This window comes from Triturus cristatus, chromosome 12 (genome assembly GCF_964204655.1).
Source record: "Triturus cristatus chromosome 12, aTriCri1.1, whole genome shotgun sequence".
NCBI classification, from domain to species: Eukaryota; Metazoa; Chordata; class Amphibia; order Caudata; family Salamandridae; genus Triturus; species Triturus cristatus.
This window is the reverse complement of record NC_140595.1, coordinates 820,999,790-821,023,831: the sequence shown is the minus strand read 5'-3', so window position 1 is coordinate 821,023,831 and position 24,042 is coordinate 820,999,790. Positions and strand designations below refer to the sequence as shown.

At 50.8% G+C, this 24,042-nt stretch overlaps 1 protein-coding gene across 2 annotated transcripts in view; it reads left to right on the top strand.

Moving 5' to 3' along the window:
- Positions 1–24,042, top strand: part of ZCWPW1 (zinc finger CW-type and PWWP domain containing 1) — a 1,624,070-nt gene that overhangs the window by 1,276,325 nt on the left and 323,703 nt on the right. Inside the window, exon 15 of one of the 2 annotated variants that reach the window (XM_085639318.1) lies at positions 23,156–23,290. In XM_085639318.1, coding sequence (XP_085495444.1) covers positions 23,156–23,290 — 135 coding nt within the window. Of the gene's footprint in view, positions 1–23,152; positions 23,291–24,042 lie in introns of both variants that reach the window. The other variant, XM_085639317.1, reaches the window with a different exon arrangement.

Genomic DNA, 24,042 nt, shown 5'->3' with positions numbered 1-24,042 from the left:
TGGACAATTTACTCGTAAAAAACCAATGAAATTCCCCCGTTATAGTTAGTTCAGCTAACTATAACTCGCGCGCCCGCAATCCACTGCTGATGACGTCACATATTACATCACTCATGACATGGTCAGTGACATCACTGATGACATCATCCTTGTGATAGAGTAGCACATCTTCTCACACTCTAATATAACCTTTGATACACCGACTAAAAATTTAAGAGTTTCATTCTCAAAACCATACATACTGCAATACCAATAACTACATACCCAATTATTAACTCTTAGGTCTACATACACCTCCACACACTCACTTGTACAGTCACTCATACTTACAGTCACTCCATACAAAAGTATCATATGAATTTATACACAAACCTATATAGACACTCACACACTACCAATCATCCATAGAGGTACTCTCACACTGACTCAATCATGCAAATAATCACACTCCCATTTACTCACCTAGGCAGTGAAACACACTCAAGTTCACTTACTCATAAAAATAGTAACACATTCTTACGCTCTTAGAGAATCATTGATACAAGCACACACTCATCCATACAGTCACTCTCACAATCACACACTCTCACATCTACCCACTTATATACTCTTACACGCATATATACTGCCTTTCACAAATGTAGTTAGTCACACATGTACCACTGAGATATACATTCAATTCCTAACACACCTATACATACACTCACCCAACCATACAGTCCATCACAGATGCAGTCTTAAAAACATGCACCCATAGAATCACCCACTCACACATCTATGCATAGAGTGACACACACCCTACCCACACAAACATTCATGAACCCATACAGATACTTAGACAACAAATCAATTACCCATGTAGAGACTCATATAGCTGTTCTTAAAACCATGCAGCCACTTATACACCAACATACAGACACATACATACATTTACACAGTTTAGTCACTAGTCTGCAGTAAGATACATTTAATGACTAACTTAAAGAATCATGTTATGCACCACAGAAAATCATCCATTTACACACTTGTACACCCACTCATTCTTAAACAGGCCTTTCCCTATATATATTAAACATATTGAAATTTTTCAAAAACACATACTCACTGGATGATGTCATCAGTGATGTCATTTGAGATGTCATCAGTGATGTCATCAGTGATGTCACTGACCATGTCATGAGTGATGTAATATGTGACGTCATCAGCAGTGGATTGCGGGCGCGGGAGTTATAGTTAGCTGAACTAACTATAACGGGGGAATTTCATTGGTTTTTTACGAGTAAAATGTCCAGCTAACTATAACGTGTGTGAAACCTCTGGTTTTTTCAGTGAATATATATATATATATATATCTGTATATATATATGATTTTCATATATAATTTTTATTATTTCCGGGGTCCCCGCACATGGGCGGGAATATTCAGTGCTTATGACAATTGACTCCCCGTGGAAGAGAACCTCTTTTTAAGGTACAACCCGTGGCGGGATCTCAGATCAGCCTACACAGGACTAGTGTAGGTCCCCAAAATCCAAAGAGCTAGATGGTCGGACAGGGGTGGGGGGGGGGGGGGGGGGTGAGCCTTTCATACCGGGCAACCAAACTTTGGAACAAGTTGTCGGCTACTACTAGGCTACAGTCTAATGGACTCCAGTTTAGGAAAATGGTCAAGACATGGCTATTTCCCCCAAAGTAGTCTGTTACTGTCTCTGGATAGCATATGACATGTGTAATACTTGCCCTACTGTGGTTCATATATTCATTATGTGTTTGCACAAGTATTTATCATATTATTGCATTGTTTAGCCTCCTATACGGGGGCTGCATTGATATGAGAAAAATGATATATGTATATACATATATATAGAGAGCTGTATATATATGTTTTTCATATATAATTTTTATTATTTCCGGGGTCCCCACACATGGGCGGGAAAATTCAGTGCTTATAACTTTGATGAGGATACCCCTTGAAGAGAACTAGGATTACAGGTAAGTAACTTATCCTTTTTTGCACCCCTACCATACGGTGCCTTATGTACCAGGCAGGGAGCTTTAATTCATCACGCTGTTGGATCGGAAGCCAATGAAGCTGCCTGATGAAACTAGAGGTGGGGTGGTATTTGGGAATGTTAAGCAGCACACAAGCTGCGGCCTTCTGTAGAGACTGTAGTTTTACTACAACTACTATAACAACAACACTGTAACACGTCATCCACAAAACACAACACAATACAATGCACTAAGAGGCTGCCCAACAGCAGAGCAAAACAAAACAAGATGGCAGCATCATAAAACACCATGCATATCAGAGCCAGAACAACAGCACACTAGCAAGACAAAAAACAGTGGTTCAATGCAAGGCAATTACACTGCAACACAACAGCTTAACTCAACTTTATACAGCGTTCTAGCCCAACAATACACCTTAGATCAACAGCTTAACGAAATGGAACACGCTAACACAGCATAACTCAGTAGAGCACGCAACACCACAAAACCTCAAAACATCTACTATCTGAAAGAAACACGTTAGTTAGATTCCTTACCTTAGAATATCACCAGGTGTCAGGCTGGATCCGGAAAGATTTTTCATCAGCAGTACCCCTGCGCGCCGGTATGCGTCGTCTGTGGCTCCGCGTCCGTTGTCGACTGGATGACGTCGGCGGAATACTTAGACGCCACCCTCGCGCACTGACGTCAGTTCTTCTTTTTTCCGCGCCAGCAAGCGCAGATCCGGGAAGAGTGTACCCTTAGTCATTTTTTTTTACTACCTTTTCGGACATTTTGTCTATCTTTTTCAAGTCGACTTCGACTCCTGGTGCCGGTAGGGAAGCCCGGGTTCAAGCCGTGTGACCGACTGATGTCGGTTACCGACCCCCACCATCGGTGTCTCTACTGTCTCGGGGCCGACCACGATGTCAAGTCGTGCCCCGACTGCTGGGCCTTGACGTCGAAAGCTAGGCGGGAGCGGTCCCGCAAACTCCTCGAGATCCGGCAGTCGGCTCCGTGCCGCTCAAGGTCCCGGCCGAGGAGGAAATCGAGGGGCCGGTCACGGAGCCGCAGTCCTCACCGCTCGTCAGGATCCAAGTCCTCGCACTCAGGAAAGTCGAGGCATGGCAAAAAGAAGGTGAAGAAGCGACATCGCTCTTCTGACTCCCCTCGCCAGTCGCGCGACTCGGCCGAGGGCTCGGGTGGCACCACCCGCGCGGCTCCGCCGGAGCCACAGGAGTCTCATCCGGCCCCACACCCTCCGGTCCCTGGGCTTCATGCGACTCCGGGCGAGCTTCAAGACTTCCTCGTGGCCATGAGGACTCTCTTCCCGCCGTCGAGGCCTGCCGGCGCGCCTCCGGGCCCCGCAGGTTCGACTGGTGGTCCTAGCGAGCCAGTGGCTTCGGCCCCGGCACCGTCGTCGACTTCGGTCCCGACGCCGCAGGCCTGGATCCCGGTCGACGCCAGTTGACCTCACGACTCCTCCGATGGCGCTGACCCCCATGGTGTCGCTCCCGGCGCCGTTCTCGGACGACGCCGTCCCTGGTTTCAGTCCGGGTCCGGCGTCGGAGCGGCACCGCTCGGCGCCGTCTTCGGCGTCGATGGGTGAGCCTTTCGCCTATGACCCGGCTCCGTCATTTCTGCCTGATTACCAGGACACGGATGAAGGGGAGGACTGGGAGGGGTCTGAGGACCCTCTGGCACAGCAGTGCCAGTTAAGTCAGGACTGGGCAGATGAGCTGGGGGAGGCCAGTGGTCTAGACACTTCCCCTGACACAGGTTTCATCTCTCCTCCTTCCGTGGCTACGGAAGAGGGTGTTACTTATGCTGTGGTGCTGCGCAAGGCGGCCAAGGCCTTGCGCCTGGAGCTCCCTGCAGCGGCCGTGAGGACTAACCTCCTCACTGAGGTGCTTCAACCGCCAGTACGCTCTTCGGAGCCTCTGCTGCAGTTTAATGAGGCCCTCACCAACGTTCTGATTGGCACTTGGTCCAAGCCCCCCACAGTCTCTCCTGTGGATCGGAACGTGACCCGGCGCCACCGCCCAGCTACGGGCGACCCCTGCTTTCTGTCCGTATACCCCACCCCATAGAGTCTGGTTATCCACGCCTCCACGTCCCAAACCGCCTTCCCGTCCGCACCTCCGGACCGGGAATCCAAAAGGATGGAACAGTTTGGCAAGAAACTGTTTTCCTCGCTCAGTTTTGGGTTGTGTTCCATTAATACTGCATGCCTTTTGGACCGTTACACCCACTCTCTGTGGGATAAGGTGGCGGACGTGCTGCCCCAGTGTCCAGAGGAGGCCAGGACACGGCTCGCCCAGGCTCTTGCTGAGGGGCGTGATGCATTACGGTATTCCATTAGATGTGGACTTGACACCACGGACTTGCTGGGCAGAGCGATTGCAGCGATGGTGGCGATTCATCGTCACACCTGGCTGAGGTCCACGAACTTTTCAGGGGATGTCCAGAGCACTCTCATGGACATGCCCTTTGATGGCCGTCGCCTTGTTGGCGACAAAGCAGATAGCGCGCTGGAGCGCTTTAAGGACTCCAGGGCTACGGCCAAGTCCTTGAGTCTGTCGGCCCAGCGCCAGCAAACTTCTGCTTTTCGCCCCTTTCGTGGCCAAGGAAGGGGCGCCCCCGCACGTTCGTCCAGCCACAGGCCGCAGAACCAGCCTCAACGTGGTCGCGGACGTGGATTCCGCCGTGGCGGAGCAGGGGTACAGAGAGCCGGTCAGTCCACATCCGCTCCCCCAGCATCTGCCTCAAAGCTTTCCTAGTCCGAGCTTTCAGGCCCATTCCATCTCTTCGGACAGGTGGGTGCTGCAAATCGTCCGAAGGGGCTACTCCCTCCCCTTCGAAGCGACCCCTCCAGACATGCCATCGCAGTACCACCGCATGTCAGGGATCACTTGCAACTTCTGCAGGAGGAAGTTACGGCCCCTCTTGGCCAAGGGGGCGATCGAGCGCGTTCCTGGGCCAGAAGTAGGACGGAGTTGTTACTCCCACTGCTTTCTGGTTCCCAAGAAGGGCAAAGGGGGCCTACGCCCTATCTTGGACCTCAGGAGCGTCAACGCCTTCCTCCGGAAGAGAAGTTCAAGATGCTGACATTAGCTCAGATTCTGGCTGCCCTAGACCCTGGCGACTGGATGGTAGCGTTGGACTTGCAAGACGCTTATTTCCACATCCCCGTCCTGCCGGCCCACCGGCGTTACCTGCGGTTCACGGTAGGCCACGAGCACTCTCAGTTTACCGTGCTCCCCTTCGGCCTCACCAGTGCCCCTCGGGTGTTCACGAAAGAGATGGCGGTGGTCGCAGCTCCTCTGCGCAGATTAGGGGTTCCAGTTCCAGTTCCAGTTCCAGGAGTGCTGAAGAAGATCAGGCGCGACCGGGCCCAAGTCATCCTTGTGGCTCCGGATTGAGCACGAGATACTGGTATCCTAAGCTACTCAGTCTGTCAATCAATCCCACGATTCGACTGTCTCTTCAGGAGGACCTTCTGTCGCAGCAGCAGGGGACGGTCCTCCACCCGAACCTGTCCAGCCTCATGCGTAGAGATTGGGCGGCGGCAGTTGATGCCATTTGACTTGCCTCCTGAAGTCTGTGATGTCATTCTGGCAGCCAGGCGTCCCTCCACTGAAACGGTATACGCCCGCAGGTGGAACAGATTTGTGGCATGGCTGTGGATCCCCTTTCCGCCCCTCTTTCTGAGGTTCTCCTCTTTCTTCTTTCCCTGGCCCAGCAGGGCTCTGCTCTGGGCACCATCAAGGGATATCTTTCAGCTGTTTCAGCCTTCTTGAAACTTCCTGATCAGCCTCGCTCTTTTCAAGTCCCCTGTTGTCAATAGATTCTTGAAAGGCATTACTCACATGTTTCCTCCTGTTACCTTTGTAATGCTTCAGTGGGACTTGAATCTGGTAACAAAAAAGAGCAAAACAGCTGACCAAGGTCAAGCACTTAAAGTTTCATTAGGTGATAATGTAAAATTCGGGTGCAACAACTCCCAGTACCCGCTGTTTAAAGATACTTGTCATACAAGGAGACCATAGAAAAAAGAAGGGAAGGTGCACTCAGTCAGGACTTGAATCTGCTGTTAACTTATCTGGTGTGCGCTCCCTTTGAGCCACTTCATAACTGCCTCTTCGTCTTCTGACTCTCAAGACTGCTTTCCTGGTTGCCATCACCTCTGCCAGAAGAGTGAGTGAGCTCCAGGCTCTTTCTTCTAAACCTCCTTTCCTCTCTGTCCATCAGGACAAGGTTGTTATGAGGACTCGCCCTTCTTTTCTTCCCAAGGTGGTTACTGCCTTTCACATCGGGCAGTCCATTACCTTACCCACCTTCTTTCCGCCTCCTCATCCCTCGAAAGAGGAAGAGAGGCTCCACCATCTGGACCCAAAACGTGCGCTCTCCTTTTATCTGGATCGCACAAAACAGTTCCGGGTGGACGACCAACTCTTCGTTGGCTACGTGGGAACTAACAAGGGGCGAGCAGTGCACAAGAGAACCATCTCTCGGTGGGTCGTTTTGTGCATTAAGGTCTGTTATTCCTTATTTATTTATTTATTTATTCATAAAGTTTTATATAGCGCGAACAAGATCCCAAAGGATATCAGAGCGCTTTACATTGGAACTAGAACTAGAAGGACAATAATGCAAAAACAACAACAGGTAGGGATAAAAACACGAATGATCATAGATTACACGAAAAATGCCACATGGAAGTTATATTAAACAATTGTACAAGGGTAGCAAAGGAGGGACACAGTATGTCGTAAAAAAGTGTAGTAGTAAATGGTGGTACCTTGGAAGTAGGAACAATGACATCGGGCCAGAGAGCAGCCCACTTACTGAAGGAATTTATTCATCAGGAATCTTTTGACTTCCAGTTTGAACACCGTTGTTATGGAGATTCTGCGTATTTCTGGTGGGAGAGAGTTCCATATCTTTGGAGCAGCGCCAGAGAAGGCTCTGTGACAAGTTCTCTTTTTGTTAAGGATAAGTGGTTTCAAGAGGAAAGTAGTGGCGCTTCTAGAGGCTCTTACACCACAGGATAGTTCAAGTTTTTGTGCCATGTACCTGGGAGTATTGAAGTGGATGGCTTTGTGCGTCATAACGGCAATCTTTAACTGAATTTGTGCTTCGTATGGGAGCCAATTTAGAGATTTTAGGACTGGCGATATGTGCTCATTGCGTTTGGTGCCTGTAACCAGTCTAGCAGCAGCATTCAGTGATGCCCTTAGTGGAGCCAGGGTGTTTTTGGGAAGGCCACAGAGGGTAGCACTACCGTAATCTAGCCTTGGTAGGACAAGCGCTTGGACCACCTGCTTGAAATCATTAAGTGGAAGGAAAGGTTTGATATTTCTGAGTGTCCTCATCAAGTGGTTTGCTCCTTTACATGTATTGCTGATATGATTTTTCATATTCAGGTGCTTGTCCATGATGACTCCTAGAGATTTGGCTGAGTCTACTATGAGAGGAGTGCAGTTGAAAGCAGTGAGGTGACTCAGCCAGAGGTCAAGATTGGGGATGTGGTTCTGAGGGGGAGATGAGCAGGAATTCTGTTTTTGAGGAGTTGAGCAGGAGTTGGTTCTCAGTTAACCAGTTTTGAGTATACCTTAGGGTGGTGTTGAGTGAGATGATGTTTTCCGGGGATGAGATTTTCAAATAGAGTTGCGTGTCGTCGGCATACATGTGGGAACGAATACCCGTGGAGTTTAGTGAGTTAACTAATGGTTCCAAGAAAAGGTTGAAGAGGATAGGAGATAAGGCAGATCCTTGGGGGACCCCCATGAGAACTGGAGAGGGCTGGGAGAGAGAGTGATTTGCCTTGACTCTGCGATCTGTGGTGGAGGAAGGACGAGAACCACTGTAGCACCTGATCACCAAAACTCATCCTGTTTTGCAGAATGGATAAGAGGTTGTCATGATTAACCGTGTCGAAGGCAGAGGAAAGGTCAAGGAGGATAAGGAGGCAGGATTCGTTTTGATCGAGTATTTTTAAAATGTAATCCATAACATGAATGAGGGCCGATTCGGTGCTCTGCCCCATCCGAAAACCGGATTGATGCCGGTCTAGGAGTAGGTAGTTCTCATTGTGAGCACAGAGTTGGGATTAAACGCATTTTTCAAGGAGTTTCGCTAGGGTGGGGATGTTGGAGATAGGTCGGAAATTATTGAGATCAGTCCTGTCAGCGTTAGGTTTTTTTAGTATAGGGGATACCTGAGCTGCTTTTAGGCAATCAGGGATTGTGCCTTGTGATAGAGAAGCATTTACAATCCTTGTCCAGGTGGGGATGAGTGCATTCTTGATTTCCTTGAAAATGGCCGTGGGTAACGGGTTACTGAAGTGGTTGGAAGGGTTGATATTCAGGAGGATCATTTTGATGTCTTGTTCACTAAGTGGGGTAAAGGTGTCCCAAGACGCATTGTTCTTAGCATTCAGGGGGGTAGAGTTGAGCTTTTCTAAGCAGTCAGGTGGTGAAGCTGCCCTGGAGGAGAGAAGTACAGCCTTCTTAGCAGCGAGGTCAGAGGATATGAGTTTTGATTTCTCAATGAAGAAAGCAGCAAGTTCGTCACAAGAGGGTGGGCTGCCTCCAGGTTCAGAGAGGTTTGGACCTACAATTGATTGCTGTTTGACCAATTCGAAAAGTTTCTTGGGACGGTTTGCCGCTTGATCCAATTGGTGTCTGAAGTAGTTAGCCTTGGCGGTCCTGATTTGTTTGTAATAGAGGCTCCTAACGTCTCTTAGGAGTTTAAGTTGGTCCGAGGAGGGATTTGATCTCCAGGAACGTTCAACTGCCCTAAGGTTGCGACGTTCCGTGTTTAAGTTATCATTATACCAAGGTTTAGATATTTTTGTTGAAGCATTTTTATGTTTGATTGGAGCAATGTCATCCATGATGTTGGAGATGGTCGAATTGTAGGAGTCAGTGAGTAACTGCACCTCAGTCAGGTCCTCTTGGGAGGAGAGGGCAGATGTACAATGGGCGGCTAGCTCAACAGAGTTTATTAATCTGAGGTCCCTTTTCCATATCTTTGATTTCATTGGTTGAGCCTTCCTCAACAGTACCTCCTTGTTGATATAAAAAAGGATGCAGTGGTGGTCTGACCAGTCACATGGGGTAATAGAATCCAGGGTGACGGTCTGCCCTTTCGAGATAATGAGGTCTAGAATTTCTCCTTTATTATGAGTTGGTTGGTCACAGTGCTGAGTCAGATCATGATCATTTAAAAAGGCTTTAAGGCTTGATACTGCAAGGTCTTTGGGGTTTGCCAGTGAAGATTAAAGTCACCAAGGAAGATTTGGGACACAGCTGAGTCAACATTGCTAGAAATGATTTCAAATAATTGCTCAATGAAGGGGAGATTGTCTCCCGGGGGGTGGTAGAAGGTGTGAAGTTTACAGACCAACAGGTTCTTACTTGAGATGCTGAGACAGAAATATTCACAAGAGGAGGGCGCAGAGGACTCAACAAGAGAAATCGAAAGTGTGTTTCTATGAATACAGGCTAAGCCCCCACCCAGTTTCCAAGCTCTGTCTAACCTAATTATATCATGTTTATGTTTATGAGATTTATTAAATGAAATGAAAAATTACATTTGTATAGCGCGTAACTACCCGGGGGCCTCGCAGCGCTTTACTGATGACTGTGGCGGGCTGCCAGGTGGATTAACACGCTTTTGCAAACAGATGAGTTTTCAGAGCTTTTCTGAAAGCCAACCGGTTATTGTTCTCTCTGAGGACTAAGGGAAGAGTGTTCCAAAGTCTCGCGGTAGTGTGGGAAAAGGAACGGCCGCCCCAACGGGCTTTGTTGATTTTTGTTGTAGTTGCTAGATGCAGTGAAGTGGAGCGAAGGGCTCTAAACGGGGCGTAGGGCACGACTAAAGGGAACAGGATGGCAGGGCCTGTTCGATGGAAGGATTTGTGCACAATGCACATAGCCTTAAACTGTGCTCTGGCAGCCACTGGAAGCCAATGCAGTTCTTTTAGGGCTTTCTTGGTTGACTGCCAACGGGGAATGTTGAACAGTAATCGGGCGGCACAGTTTTGCGTGACTTGGAGCTTGTTGGTCACTGCTACCGGGGCACCTAGGTATAAAGCATTTCCATAACCAGGCGGGAGAGTATCAGGGCCTGAACCATGATTCTCCTCGCCTGGAAGGGAAGCAGAGGGAGCACTTAACGCAGCATTTTCATTAGCCCAACACACGTGGAGGCAGTTTTGGTAGCCTGGACCGAGAAGTCTAGCGCTTTATCGAGCCAAATTCCAAGGCTCTTTATCAATCAATCAGTCAATCAATCAATCAGTGACACTTATAAAGCGCGCTACATACCCGTAGGGTCTCAAGGCGCTGGGGGGGGGGGGGGTGTGCAGCTACTGCTCGAACAGCCAGGTCTTCAGCTTCTTCCTGAAGGAGAGGTGGTCTTGGGTCAGGCGCAGGTCGGGAGGGAGGGAGTTCCAGGTCTTGGCGGCCAGGTAGGAGAAGGACCTTCCTCCTGTAGTCGCTCTTCGGATGCGGGGGACGGCGGCGAGGGCGTGGTTGGCTGATCGGAGGTGGCGTTTGGGAGCGTAGAAGTTGACTCGGCTGTTGAGGTAGCTCGGGCCTTGGTCGTGTAGGGCTTTGTGTGCGTGGGTGAGGAGGCGGAAGGTGATTCTTTTGTTGACGGGGAGCCAGTGAAGGTCTCTCAGATGTCCGGAGATGTGGCTGGTTCGTGGGATGTCGAGGATGAGTCTGGCTGAGGCGTTCTGGATCCGCTGGAGTCTCTTCTGGAGCTTGGCGGTGGTACCGGCGTAGAGGGCGTTGCCGTAGTCCAGTCGGCTGGTGACGAGGGCCTGGGTGACGGTCTTCCTGGTCTCGGTGGGGATCCACCAGAAGATCTTCCGTAGCATGCGTAGGATGTTGAAGCACGCCGAGGAGACGTTGTTGACTTGCCTGGACATGGAGAGGGAGGGGTCCAGGATGAAGCCCAGGTTGCGTGCATGGTCTGTCGGTTTGGGTGCGGTGCCCAGGGCGGGAGGCCACCAGGAGTCGTCCCAGGCGGAGGGTGAGGAGCCCAGGATGAGGACCTCCGTCTTGTCCGAGTTCAGTTTCAGGCGGCTGGTCGTCATCCACTCGGCTACCTCTTTCATCCCTTCGTGCAGGTTGGCTCTGGCGGCGGCGGGGTCGTTGGTCAGGGAGAGGATCAGCTGGGTGTCGTCGGCGTAGGAGATTATGCTGAGGTTGTGTTTGCGTACGATGGCCGCGAGGGGGCTCATGTAGACGTTGAAGAGGGTGGGGCTCAGAGATGATCCTTGGGGGACGCCGCAGATGACTTCGGAGGCCTCTGACTTGTACGGTGGTAGGCGGACTCTCTGTGTTCTTCCGTCGAGGAAGGAGATGATCCATTCCAGCGCCTTGTCCTGGATTCCGATGTTGCTGAGGCGCCGTACTAGGGTGCGGTGGCAGACCGTGTCGAATGCCGCGGAGAGGTCTAGGAGGATGAGGGCCGCTGTTTCTCCATTGTCCATCAGGGCTCGGATGTCATCGGTGGCGGCGATGAGGGCGGTCTCGGTGCTGTGGTTGGCTCGGAAGCCGGACTGTGAGGGGTTGAGGGATCCGTTCGTCTCGAGGAAGGCGGCCATCTGCTTGTTGACGGTCTTCTCGATGACTTTGGCTGGAAACGGGAGGAGCGAGATGGGGCGGTAATTCTTGAGGTCGGTGGGGTCCGCTGTTGGTTTCTTGAGTAGAGCGCTGAGTTCGGCGTGTTTCCAGCTCTCAGGGAAGATGGTGGTGTCGAAGGATGTGTTGATGATGTCTCGCAGGTGGGGTGCGATGACAGCGTCGGCCTTGTTGAAGACGTGGTGAGGGCAGGGGTCGGTCGGTGATCCGGAGTGGATGGAGTTCATCGTGCGGATGGTGTCTTCGGTGCTGATCGGGGTCCAGACGTGGAGGGTGGTGGTGGGGGGTGGTTGCTCGGTCATGGTGTGCGTTGGTTGGTTGTTGAAGCTGTTGTGTATGTCCGCGATCTTGTTGTGGAAGTATGAAGCGAGGGAGTTGCAGAGGTCTTGCGATGGGGTGATCTCGTTGTTTCCTGCGCTGGGGTTGGAAAGCTCTTTCACGATGTTGAAGAGTTCCTTGCAGTTGTGTGCGTTGTTGTCCAACCGGTCCTTGAATGCTGTTTTCTTGGCGGCGCGGATCAGCTGGTGGTGTTTCCGGGTGGCAAGTTTGAAGGAGGTCCTGTTGTCCGGTGTCGGTTCCCTTCTCCAGACTTTCTCGAGGGCTTGGCAGTTCTTCTTGGAGCTCTTGAGTTCGTCGGTGAACCATGGGGCCTTCTTGCTTCCGGGTCTGCTAGGCGGGGTCCTCAGTGGGGCGAGTTCGTCCGCGCAGTTGCTGATCCACTTCGTGAGGTTGTCGGCGGCCTGGCTGGGGTTCGCTGAGCTGGCAGGAGGGTGCTGGCTCAGGGAGGTGGTGAGCTGGTCTGCTGTGATCTTGTTCCAGCTTCTGCGGGCGGCCTGTTGCTGGTGTTGGTGGGTCGTCGTTCTCTTGAAGGTGAATTGGACGCAGCTGTGGTCCGTCCATTGAAGCTCTGTGGCGTGGCTGAAGTCGATGTCTGTGCTGGAAGAGAAGACTGCGTCGAGTGTGTGTCCGGCGAGGTGGGTGGGGGTGGACACCAGTTGCTTGAGTCCCAGGTTGGCGAGGTTGTCGAGCAGGGTGCTGGTGTTGCGGTCGTTGTTGTTCTCCAGATGGAAGTTGAGGTCTCCCAGGAGGATGTAGTCAGCGGAGGGGAGGGCATGCGGGCTGACGAAGTCGGCGATGTCCTCGCTGAATTGCGTGCGTGGTCCAGGGGGTCGGTAGATCAGGGTGCCTCTGAGGGTGGTGTTCGGGTTGGTGTGGATCTGGAAATGCAGGTGTTCGGCGCTGGTCAGGGTGTTGTCGGTGCTGGTCGTGAGACGGATGGTGCTCCTGTGGATGATGGCGATGCCTCCTCCCATCTGGTTGGCGTTTCGGTCCCTCCGGACGATCTTGTAGCCCTCTGGGATGGCGATGGCGATGTCGGGAGCTGAAGAGGCGTTCATCCAGGTCTCCGTGAGGAAGGCAACGTCAGGGGCTGTGGCGTCTAGGAGGTTCCAGAGTTCGATGGCGTGTCTGTGGACGGAGCGGGTGTTGAGCAGGATGCACTTGAGGTGGGTGCTGCTGGTGTTCGACTTGGCGGGTGCTGGTGCGAGGCTGGTCCGGATGCAGGTGAACTTGCAGGCGTGGCAGCTGAAAGGTCCGTGGGTACGTCGTGGAGTGGCTTGATGGCATTCTGGGAGTCGGCCGGTGTTGAAAGTGGTGAGGGTGGCGGCGGAGTACGTCAGGCGGGTCGGTCGGGGTCCTCGTGGGCCAGGGGTCCTGGCACTGGGCGCGGTCCAGGCGCAGACGGGCTTGCCTTTGGCGCGCCTTCGGCGCACAATCGGCGCGCCCGCTGCGCGTGACCGCTGCGCGTTCGCACGGTCGCCATTTAAGGCGAAGTGCGCGGGTGGGCGGAGCAGCTGGGAGGCGGGAGCGGGGAGGGTACAGAATTGAAAAAGGGGCGGGGAAAAGCGGCGGTGGCGGGAAGGGAGGGCGGAGGGCGGCGAGGTAGGCGGACAACAAGGAAGGAAAACCAAAACACGGGGAAAATGAAATCAAACAACACAGGCACAAATTATCGACAAAACAAGGGCAAAATGAAATTAAAACAAAACAGGCACAAATTATCGACAAAACAAGAGCAAAAACAACCGCAGCGGAGGCAGCCGGCAACCGGCAAACGAGGCAGCAGCGAGGCAGAGGGCAGGCAAGGGGCACACGCAGCAGCTGGTGGCCGTGTGGCGCGGAGGTGTCCCACAAGTGGGTCACACTCACCTGCGTCGCACGGTCGCCATTTAAGGCCAAGTGCGCGGGTGGGCGGAGCAGCTGGGAGGCGGGAGCGGGGAGGGTACAGAATCGAAAAAGGGGCGGGGAAAAGCGGCGGTGGCGGGAAGGGAGGGCGGAGGGCGGCGAGGTAGGCGGACAACAAGGAATCTGAGGTTTAGGGGGGGGGAGGAGCGCCAAGACATGTGGGCCAAATGGAGACCATGGTGGTCGGTGGAGAGTTGCCCAGTAACATAATCTCCGTCTTCTCCCCGTTAAGTTTGAGACAGGAGAATTGCATCCACTTAGCGACGGCCTCTAGACATGAGCCCAAGGTGTTGGACGGCCCGTCAGTGTGGTCCAGCGAGACCACCAGTTGGGTGTCATCCGCGTAGGTGACAATACGCACACCGAAGGGCTGGACTATCTCTGCTAGAGGTAGAGGTCGCATGTAGACATTAAAAAGTGTGGGGCTCAGGGACGAGCCCTGAGGAACCCCACAGCTAAGTGGTTGCTTAGAGGAAACTACCTCACCCTCAAACACCTGGAAGAATCGCTCATCCAGGAAGGAGGTTAGCCATTTCAGGGCCGCGCCCGACACGGCCATGCCTTTCAGGCGATGTAATAGTGTGGCATGGTTAACCGTGTCAAACGCGGCACTGAGGTCGAGTAGTATGATGGCTGCTTTTCCTCCCCGGTCCAGCACAGCTCCAGTTTCTTCCGTCACCGCTAGTAGAGCCGTTTCAGTTCCGTGCTGAGGGCGAAAACCCGTCTGAGAGGCACATAGCAGATTATTAGATTCTAAATAGTCTACTAAGATGTTGTTAATGTGCCTCTCCAGTAGTTTGCTCATCCAGGGAAGTAGGGGAATAGGGCGAAAGTTGGCCAGGTTGTTCTGATCTAAGGTGGGCTTTTTCAGAAGGGCCCTAACCATCGCACACTTCCATGGAACTGGGACGGAGTTAGAGGTGATGGAGGCGTTAAGGACATCCAGAATGACTGGGCGGATGGCATCAATGACCTTAATAAGAGTCTGTGGAGGTGCTGGGTCGTTAGGAGATCCCGAGGTGACTTTGGGGATCATTCTATCTAATATGGTGGAATCTAGGAGGGGGAATTTGTCCAGCGAGCTGGAAACCGGGAGGTGAGAATCAGTTGAGGTGGAGAATTCCGTGTCACCACTACCAGTGGAAAATGAAGAGTAAATGGCCTGAATCTTCTGAGAGAAGAAGGTTACAAGGTTGTTACAACGAGTTTGCGCGCCGTCGGATGACAGACGCTAAGAGGGGGGGGGGGGGGGAAATTAAAGATTTGGCTATTTTAAAAAATTCTTTAGGAGAGTTTACAGCCCTAGACCCAAGAGACTGAATGGTAGCATTGGACTTTCAGGACGGCTATTTTCACTTCCCCGTCCTGCCTGCTCATCGGCACTACCTGTGGTTTATGGTAGGACACAGGCTTCTACAGTTCGCCATGCTCCCTTTAGGCCTTACCAACCACTCTGGTGTTCACCAAGGTGTTGGCAGAGGTCGCAACTCATCTGCGCAGTTCAGGGATTCCAGTCTTCCCCTATATCGATGACTGGCTGCTGAAGGCGAGCTCGCCCCAGGCTGTCGTCTCCCACTTCCAGGCGACTGCAAACCTCCTGCATTAGCTGGGGTTCACTATCAATAGGCCAAAGTCACACCTGATTCCCTCTCAGATGCAGCCTTTCATCTGAGCTGTTCTCGACATAGTGCAGTTCCGGGACTATCCTCCCGCGCAGCGAGTTTAGGGATATTCAGATTATGATATCAATGTTTCAGCCTCTATCCTGGGTTTTAGTGAGTCTGACTTTGAGGCTGCTGGGCCTCATGGTCTCCTGCATTCTGCTGGTGCAGGTACCAGGTGGTATAAACGGGCTCTACAGTGGGAACTGAAGTTCCTGTGGGCCCAGCATCAGGGGAATCTCGCCAACATAGTCCAGATTTCGAATGGAACTGCAAAGGACCTGTAGTGGTGGCTAACAAACCGCGATTGGATCAGAGGCAGACCCCTCTCCCTTCCCCAACCAAATCTCACAGTAGTAACCGATGCATCACTCCTGGGATGCGGCGGCCACCTGGGATAGGTGGAGATCAGAGGACTGTGGTCTCCGGCGGAATCCGGACCCCACATCAACATGCTGGAGCTCCTTGCAATCGACTGGCATTGAAAGTCTTTCTACACTCCATCAATGGAAGGCTAGTGTAGGTGTACTTGGACAACACCACCACCATGTGTTACTGTACCAAACAGGGCGGGGTGGGGTCATGGGCCCTTTGTCAAAAGGCCCTGCGTCTATGGACATTGATGGAACAGCAGGGCATATCCCTGGTGGTTTAGCACCTGGCAGATTCCCTGAACGCCAGGGCGGACAACTAAGCCATTGATGCCTGGCGGATCACGAATGGCATCTCCACCCAGAGGTGGCACAAGGTCTCCTTCAGCAGTGGGGAGAGCCTTGGTTAGATCTGATTGCCTACGCATAGAATGTGCAATGTCAGCAGTTTTGCATGCTGGAGTTTCCAAGCCGGCGCTCGCTCTGAGATGCTTTTTGTCTCGAATGCAGCTCAGGCCCCCTGTACGCCTTGCTCTCATACCACTCCTTCCCAGAGTTCTCAAGTAGATCAGGAACGACCCCGCACAAGTTATCTTTGTGGCTCCTGACTGGGCATAGAGAGTTTGGTATCCCGATCATCTGAACACGAGTGTCAATCCTCCAAATAGGCTGCCCCTTCGGAGGATCTTCTGTCGCAGCAGCAGGGCAGGGTCCTTCACCCAAACCTGTTCATTCTCTGCCTTCTTCATTTGAGATTGAGCGGCGGCAGTTGACAGCTTTTGACCTTACTCCCAAAGTCTGTAACGTTATTCTTGCAGCCAGGCGTCCCTCCTCCAAGATGGTATACGCCTGTCATTGGAAAAAATATGTGGCATGTTGTTCATCCCAACAAATTGATTCCCTTTCTGTCCCTCTTACTGAGGGACTGCTATTAATTCTTTCCCTTGCTCAGCAGGGCTTTGCTCTGGGCACTCTCAAAGGTTATATTTCTGTTCTTTCTGCCTTCTTGCAGCTGCCAGACCAACACTCCGTATTCAAGTCCCTAATTGTAAATAGATTTTTGAAGGACCTTGTATATTTGTTCCCCACTTCACCTTTCACTATGCCACATTGGGACCTTAACTTGGATCTCACATTTTTGATGTGCACTCCTTTCGAGCCTTTGCACGAGTGTCCACGCAGGCTACTTGTTGGGAAGTAGAATCTTTCTGGCATAGATAACCCCACTTTTTGCCTGGTTTCAGTGTGTTTTGACTGTACTTGATTGGGATCCTCCTAACCAGGACCCCAGTGGCAGTGCTCTCTCCTTTAAATGGGATGGTAAGTACTTTGTACCCCCCTCAATTGACATACTGGGGTACCACTGAGTCCCTGGTATATGATACTGGGGTACCCAGGGCATTGGTATACCTGAGGTCTCCCATGGGCTGCAGCATGTATTGTGCCACCCATGGGAGTCAATGTAAACTGTGTCTGCAGAGCTGCTGTCGCAGTCTGCGTAAAATGGTGCATGCACCTTTCACTTTAGATTTAAGGTTTCTTTTATGTCCTAGTCACTGCATTTTAAACCTATAAATCACTCATAAGGTAGGCCCTTCAGTCCAAAGGCAGGGTGCATGATTCTAAGTGTGTGGGTACCCCTCCATGAGCAGATGTACCCCTACAATCCCTGGACTCCATTCTCTAGGCTTTGTAAGTGCGGGGTAGCCATTTTAAGGTATGAAATGGTCACTGGCAAGTCGAGATGTTCACCTACATAATGGCTACCCCAAACCTGGTCATGTTTGGTATCAAACGTGTTGGAATCATGCAGTTACACCGGTTCCAGTGTTAGTTGAATATCATGTACTGGGGGCTGCTTAGAGAACCCCACCAATACCTTCATGTGAAGCCTTACAGGGTCTGCCTGTCAGCTCGTTCTGCTGTCGACTCCTGACACTGTTCTGCCCCCCTGCTGATGAGCTTAACTCGGGCAGGGGTAACTGATCAATGGATTTCCTGCGAAGGAGATGTGTGACCACCTCTCATTTAAAATTAGGTAGGATGGGTGCGCTTCTGAGCCCCACCAGACGTACCCTCTTTGCATAAACCAGTTTGGCCCAGTTCAGGAGTCCTTTGCTCCCGCTCTGGCACGGAACTGCAAAAGGACAGGGGAGTGTCCATCCACTGTCCAGTTCCTCCCTAGGGAGGTGCCCAGATCTATTCCAGGTGGCCACTGTATTCTGCTATCTTGAATTTTTACCCCTAGGAGCATCTGGCTGTCTAGGCCAACTGAGTAGCGTCCCTGACCTTCCCTCATAGGTGGGTCACCGCAGAAGATATCCTTCCCTCTTTTAGGGTTACTTGAGAGCTCCCCTGAGGGTATGTCCTTAGATTCCATCTTCAAGACCTGACTGCTTGTCTTCAGAAGTTCGTCTAAAGACTCTCCTGCAGTTGGACACTTGAACTCTGCTGCTGGATCGAGCCAGGACCAAAAACAAGACAGCTCTTGGTGGGAAGACTCCTGCTGCAACTTCCTCTCCGTACTCTTTCAAGTTTTGCAACTCCGTGGCCGTGCATCCTCCGAGTCAGCTAGGATTCTCCATGCATTTAAGCAAGAAGGAATCTCCCATGGAGTAAAGGAGTCACTTCACTGCATCTGCAGGCACCTCAACGACCGGTTTGCTGATTCTGACGGACCACAGACACCTCCTGGCTCTGCAACACAGGTGCTGGTTTGTTGACTCTCGAGAGGCCAACCAGTCTTGCAAGACTGCACTCCCTCTCCACCCATTTTGAACCGTATCCCTGTCCACCTTGTCTGTTTGTTGCTAATGCCTGTTGCCTCTCCTCACAGAAGATCTTTGAGCTCCAAGAACGCCCCAGCCTCAAGCATCACATAGCTCCAAGAACGACGACCTGCCTGCTTCCCCAACCCTTTTGGCCTCCATCTTCTGTGTGCTGCTGAGGCTTCCCTGCGACTCCCTGTACCTGCTGTCAGAGGGTCCTCCAACGATTCCTGATGGCTCTCCTGCGGGCTGAGTGCCGGCCCTGACTTACCCTCGGTGGGTTAGTCCCACAGACCTTGCTGGTCTGCAACCAAGCCTCTTTTCCCTTGACCTCACTTTTGTAGTTGCCAAGGGTTGTTGGTGATCCTGTCGGACACTAACACTCCTGCATTCTTTAACCATCGTGGGACAGCTTGTGTGCTCCTGCATTGTTGCCTGGGATCCATAGCTGCTTCATCAAGACTATTGTGCTACATTAAGTGCCTCTGACAAGGGGTTGTATTGTGCCCCTGCGCCTCCTGGACACCTCTGGTGGTTTAGACTCTGTCCCTTCTGCTTTCAGGTACTTCTACTCCAGAATCCACGTTTAGGTTCCACCGTCGTGGTCCACGAGTCGCTGCCGCCGCCATACTCCCAAGATTCCCCATTGGCTTCAATGGGCGGGTCCAACACCACTTTGCACCTATGCACCCAGGCCCCAAGGTGTAGGTCTCCTGGTTCCCTAGATATCTACGGGTGAGGTGACTCTCCAACCTCCCTTGATCCGGGGTCCTTTGGAAAGGGTCCTGAAACAATACCACCCGCGACTTACATTGTGTCATCCTATTGACATTTGACCCGGCGTAACCACTCTGCACCCGGGTGCCCTGGGGTCCCTAACTACTTACCTTTTGGTGGTTCCTTGCTTCCCCATGACTTCTCCATCCTTGGGTATCAGTCTTGTTTTGGTACTTACCTCACATACCACTTTCTTAGTATAGGGTTTGCCCCCACACCTCCCCCCCTCATGTGTTTTTCTATGCTACATACCTGTTTTTAAAGTATTTATTGTATGCATTTGAAATCTCTGGGTAGGAGGTATATCAAGCCAGTTATTAGTGTTGTGTTAATAAATACTAAAGTATTTTTATAAACACTTGTGTGGTTCTTCCTTGTGTGAAGGCTTACTGATTGACTATATGGTAAATGTGCCTGCTTTACACCCTCCTGGATAAGCCTTAGCCGCTCTCCACAGCTAGCCCTTGAGAGTTTTAGTTATCAGGGACCTAAACACTATCACTTTGTGCACAGTGCCACACCATAGTTGACAGTATGTCCTGAGCCAGCCACCTACACTGCACACCATCAAAACAGCCCTTCGGGCCCGGAGGGTGAGTGAGCTGCAGGCTTTATCTTCCAAGCCTCCATTCTTCTCAGTTTATCCGGACAAACTGGTTCTTCGCACTAGTGCCTCATTCCTGCAGAAAGTTGTAACACCATTTAATGTGGGCCAGTCTGTCACCTTGCCCACTTTCTATGCTGTTCCACATCCCTCTAAGGAAGAGGAGTAACTCCACCGTCTGATCCCAAAAAGAACTCTGCCAGTCAACCTTAACCGCACATGTGAGTTCCGGGTAGATGAACAACTCTTCATGGGGTATGTTGGTGCAAAGAAAGGTTGGGTGGTGCAGATATGGACCATCTCTTGATGGGTCGTTCTCTGCATCAAGATCTGCTACTCACTGACCAAGAAGCAGCCTCCTGAAGGTTGGCAAGCTCATTCCACCAGAGCTAAAGCTGCGACCACTGCATTAGCACGTGGAGTCCCAATCCTGGACATCTTCCAGGTAGTAACGTGGACTTCCTTGCATACGTTTACCAAGCATTACTGCCTGTACAGTCAGGTCCTCAGGAACGGGCATTTTTCCCGTTTGGTCCTTCATGACTTCCTAATTTAAATGTGTCCACAGACCCACCACCTAGGATGGCATTGCTTGTGTATCTATTCAAAGGTAAGGCATCTGTGACTAGAACAAGTTACTTGCCTTCAGTAACGCCTTATCTGGTGGAGACTATATCTGGTGGCAGAATCCTTACCGACCCACCCATCCTCCCCGTTTTGCAGACAAATCTCGAGGGTTAGGGCTGATCCCTTTTAGTGCCTTAGTTTGCACACACTAGTGTCAATGCTATTCATGGCTCCGTGCATCTGGCATGGAAAGTCGTGAAAAGTAACTGACGTCAGCGTGCTGAGGTGGCGCCTATGTAGATGACGCAGACTTCACTTCCGACCTGGACAACGCTGCGCAGAGCTGACCGACGCCACCTTACCGGCACGCAGGGGTACTGCTCCCAAAAAATCTTCTGGATCCAGTCTGATGCTTAGGGAAAATCAAAGGTAAGAAATCTGCGGCTATATATAGTCTGTACCAGATAAGGCATTACCGAACGAAAGTATCTTGTTCTTCATTGTCTAGTGAGCATGTAGATCTTGAGTCTCATTTTACTATGTGGATTTGAAATACTAGTATTTCAGAATTTAAAGATTTTCATTTTATAATTTCTCTGTGTGTCTTTTTTTACTGTTAAAACCTGTTTAAGTCCATATTTGAGAAAGGGTATGCAGTGTTGAATACAAACATACAACATGCCATGTGTTTAGAACCAAGATCTACACTGCCAATCCAAAGACTACCATCTTTACTGCTGTCACATTCAGCCTTCAATTAATCAAGACTCACTATTCCGATAATTTAGAGCAAGTGAGCTGTGAGCCTCTTATCTTTTGCGAAAGAGTTCAGCAAATTGCTTGATCATGTTGCTTTTAGCAGAGCGCTATTGGAATGGCATATGTCCGATACAAATTCCATATGGGAATTAGAATGTTGGGCAAGATGATAGCATTTTTGGTGAAGGAAAGTGCCATTCCTTGGAGCAGTGGACTAGTCCATTTTAGAATGTAAAAAATCCAATTGGCCGCACACTGCTCGTCCTACCAGCATGTTACCCCAAGGAACTGTGGTCCATATAATGGCGACGGCGATTACGCCTGTGCCAAAAGTATTCGAAGAAAGTAAGTGTCGCATTAGCCATCCCTGGACACGTGTTTCGAGGTAGTTGCCTCTCGTCAGCAGGGAGTAGGTGAGTGTGTGGGGTTGCCGCGTAGACTGCCAAAAAAGTATTATCAGGTAAAGTACCACTCATGGCGCGCAGGTGCTGGTCCGCGGCTCGTCAGCCCAATGGCTCAAGGGAGCCTTAATACAAAAAATCCAATTGGCCGCACACTGCTCGTCCTACCAGCATGTTACCCCAAGGAACTGTGGTCCATATAATGGCGACGGCGATTACGCCTGTGCCAAAAGTATTCGAAGAAAGTAAGTGTCGGATTAGCCATCCCTGGACACGTGTTTCGAGGTAGTTGCCTCTCGTCAGCAGGGAGTAGGTGAGTGTGTGGGGTTGCCGCGTAGACTGCCAAAAAAGTATTATCAGGTAAAGTACCACTCATGGCGCGCAGGTGCTGGTCCGGGGCTCGTCAGCCCAATGGCTCAAGGGAGCCTTAATACAAAAAATCCAATTGGCCGCACACTGCTCGTCCTACCAGCATGTTACCCCAAGGAACTGTGGTCCATATAATGGCGACGGCGATTACGCCTGTGCCAAAAGTATTCGAAGAAAGTAAGTGTCGCATTAGCCATCCCTGGACATGTGTTTCGAGGTAGTTGCCTCTCGTCAGCAGGGAGTAGGTGAGTGTGTGGGGTTGCCACGTAGACTTCCAAAAAAGTATTATCAGGAAAAGTACCACTCATGGCGCGCAGGTGCTGGTCCGCGGCTCGTCAGCCCAATGACTCAAGGGAGCCTTAATACAAAAAATCCAATTGGCCGCAGACTGCTCGTCCTACCAGCATGTTACCCCAAGGAACTGTGGTCCATATAATGGCGACGGCGATTACGCCTGTGCCAAAAGTATTCGAAGAAAGTAAGTGTCGCATTAGCCATCCCTGGACACGTGTTTCGAGGTAGTTGCCTCTCGTCGCTGGTAGGACTAGCAGAGTGCGGCCAATCGGATTTTTGTTTACATTCAGGCTCCCTTGAGCCGGTGGGGCTGACGAGCCCATGGCTACGCACCTGCGCGCCTTGAGTGGTACTTTACCTGAGAATATTTTTTGGCAGCCTACGCAGCAACCCTACACACATACCTACTCCCTGGTGACGAGAGGCAACTACCTCGAAATACGTGTCCAGGGATGGCTAACGCAACACTTATTTTCATTTTAAACTTTTGGCATAGGCGTACCCGCCGACGCTATTTCATGGACCACAATTCTTTGGGGTAACACGCTGGTAGGACTAGCAGAGTGCGGCCAATCGGATTTTTGTTTCCATTTTAGAATGTAGCATGTTTATTATTTCACTCCAGTGTGACCAGTCAACCACGTCATGCACCTAATCCGCTCCTCATTTGTTTATTTCATGTGAAGCAGAAATCGAAATTAGTGACAGAAGTCAAAAGATAAGGAAATGTGAGCCAAAGAATCCTGCGGGAGATGAATCAGCTTTACCCAAAAAGTCAAAACAAGTTAATGACAAGGAAGCTAAAGCACCCCACAGAAGACCAGGTAACACAAGGTCATGTCTGATGTGTGCTAATTGCCAGACCACAGCCAGAAATGTTTTTGACAAAACTCAAATTTCAGCATTGTTGTCTCTGTAGAGTCCATTGCTTGTTTGTCCACCTGCAGTCGTCAATTGGGGGATGTGATCTAGTGATAATTTTGTTAGCTGTAAAGCAAGGAGAATAATAATGGTTTCCCTGTTTGATTGTAATGTGCAATCGTAGGTAAAACCTTACCCAAAAACTCATTCCCTATCACCTGTGCTAGATATTTTATAGTTTAACAAGCTGGAGTACTCCCCATCATCAGACTTGGAGTCCTCTGTACAAAGGTACAACTTCAGTTAGTAGCTCATTCATTTGGCCCTTCTTCAATGTCTGAGAAAGATGGATGCCTTCCACTCCATTCTAAGCCTACACCAACTTCGTTCTGATGGATACTTCTACCTGCAGATTCATCCCCTTTGAATATCCCAGGAACAGACTGGATCCGGAAACTTTTTTAAAAGATCTTACTCATGGGTAGGTGGTGCTGGATCCATCTCAGTGCTGGAATTCGAGTTGTGGGGAAGTCATTGGAGCCATAAAACAAATATATTGGCACTCTTACATCCATTTTCCTTTTTCTCCTCCTTTCGACGTTGTTACGGTGCTTCTCTCTTTTCCTCATGAGAGGAAAGAAATCTGGTGAAGCGCTGTTGAGAATGTCACCACCTAAGAAATCTATTTTAACGCCCTTTCGACAAATGCCCATTA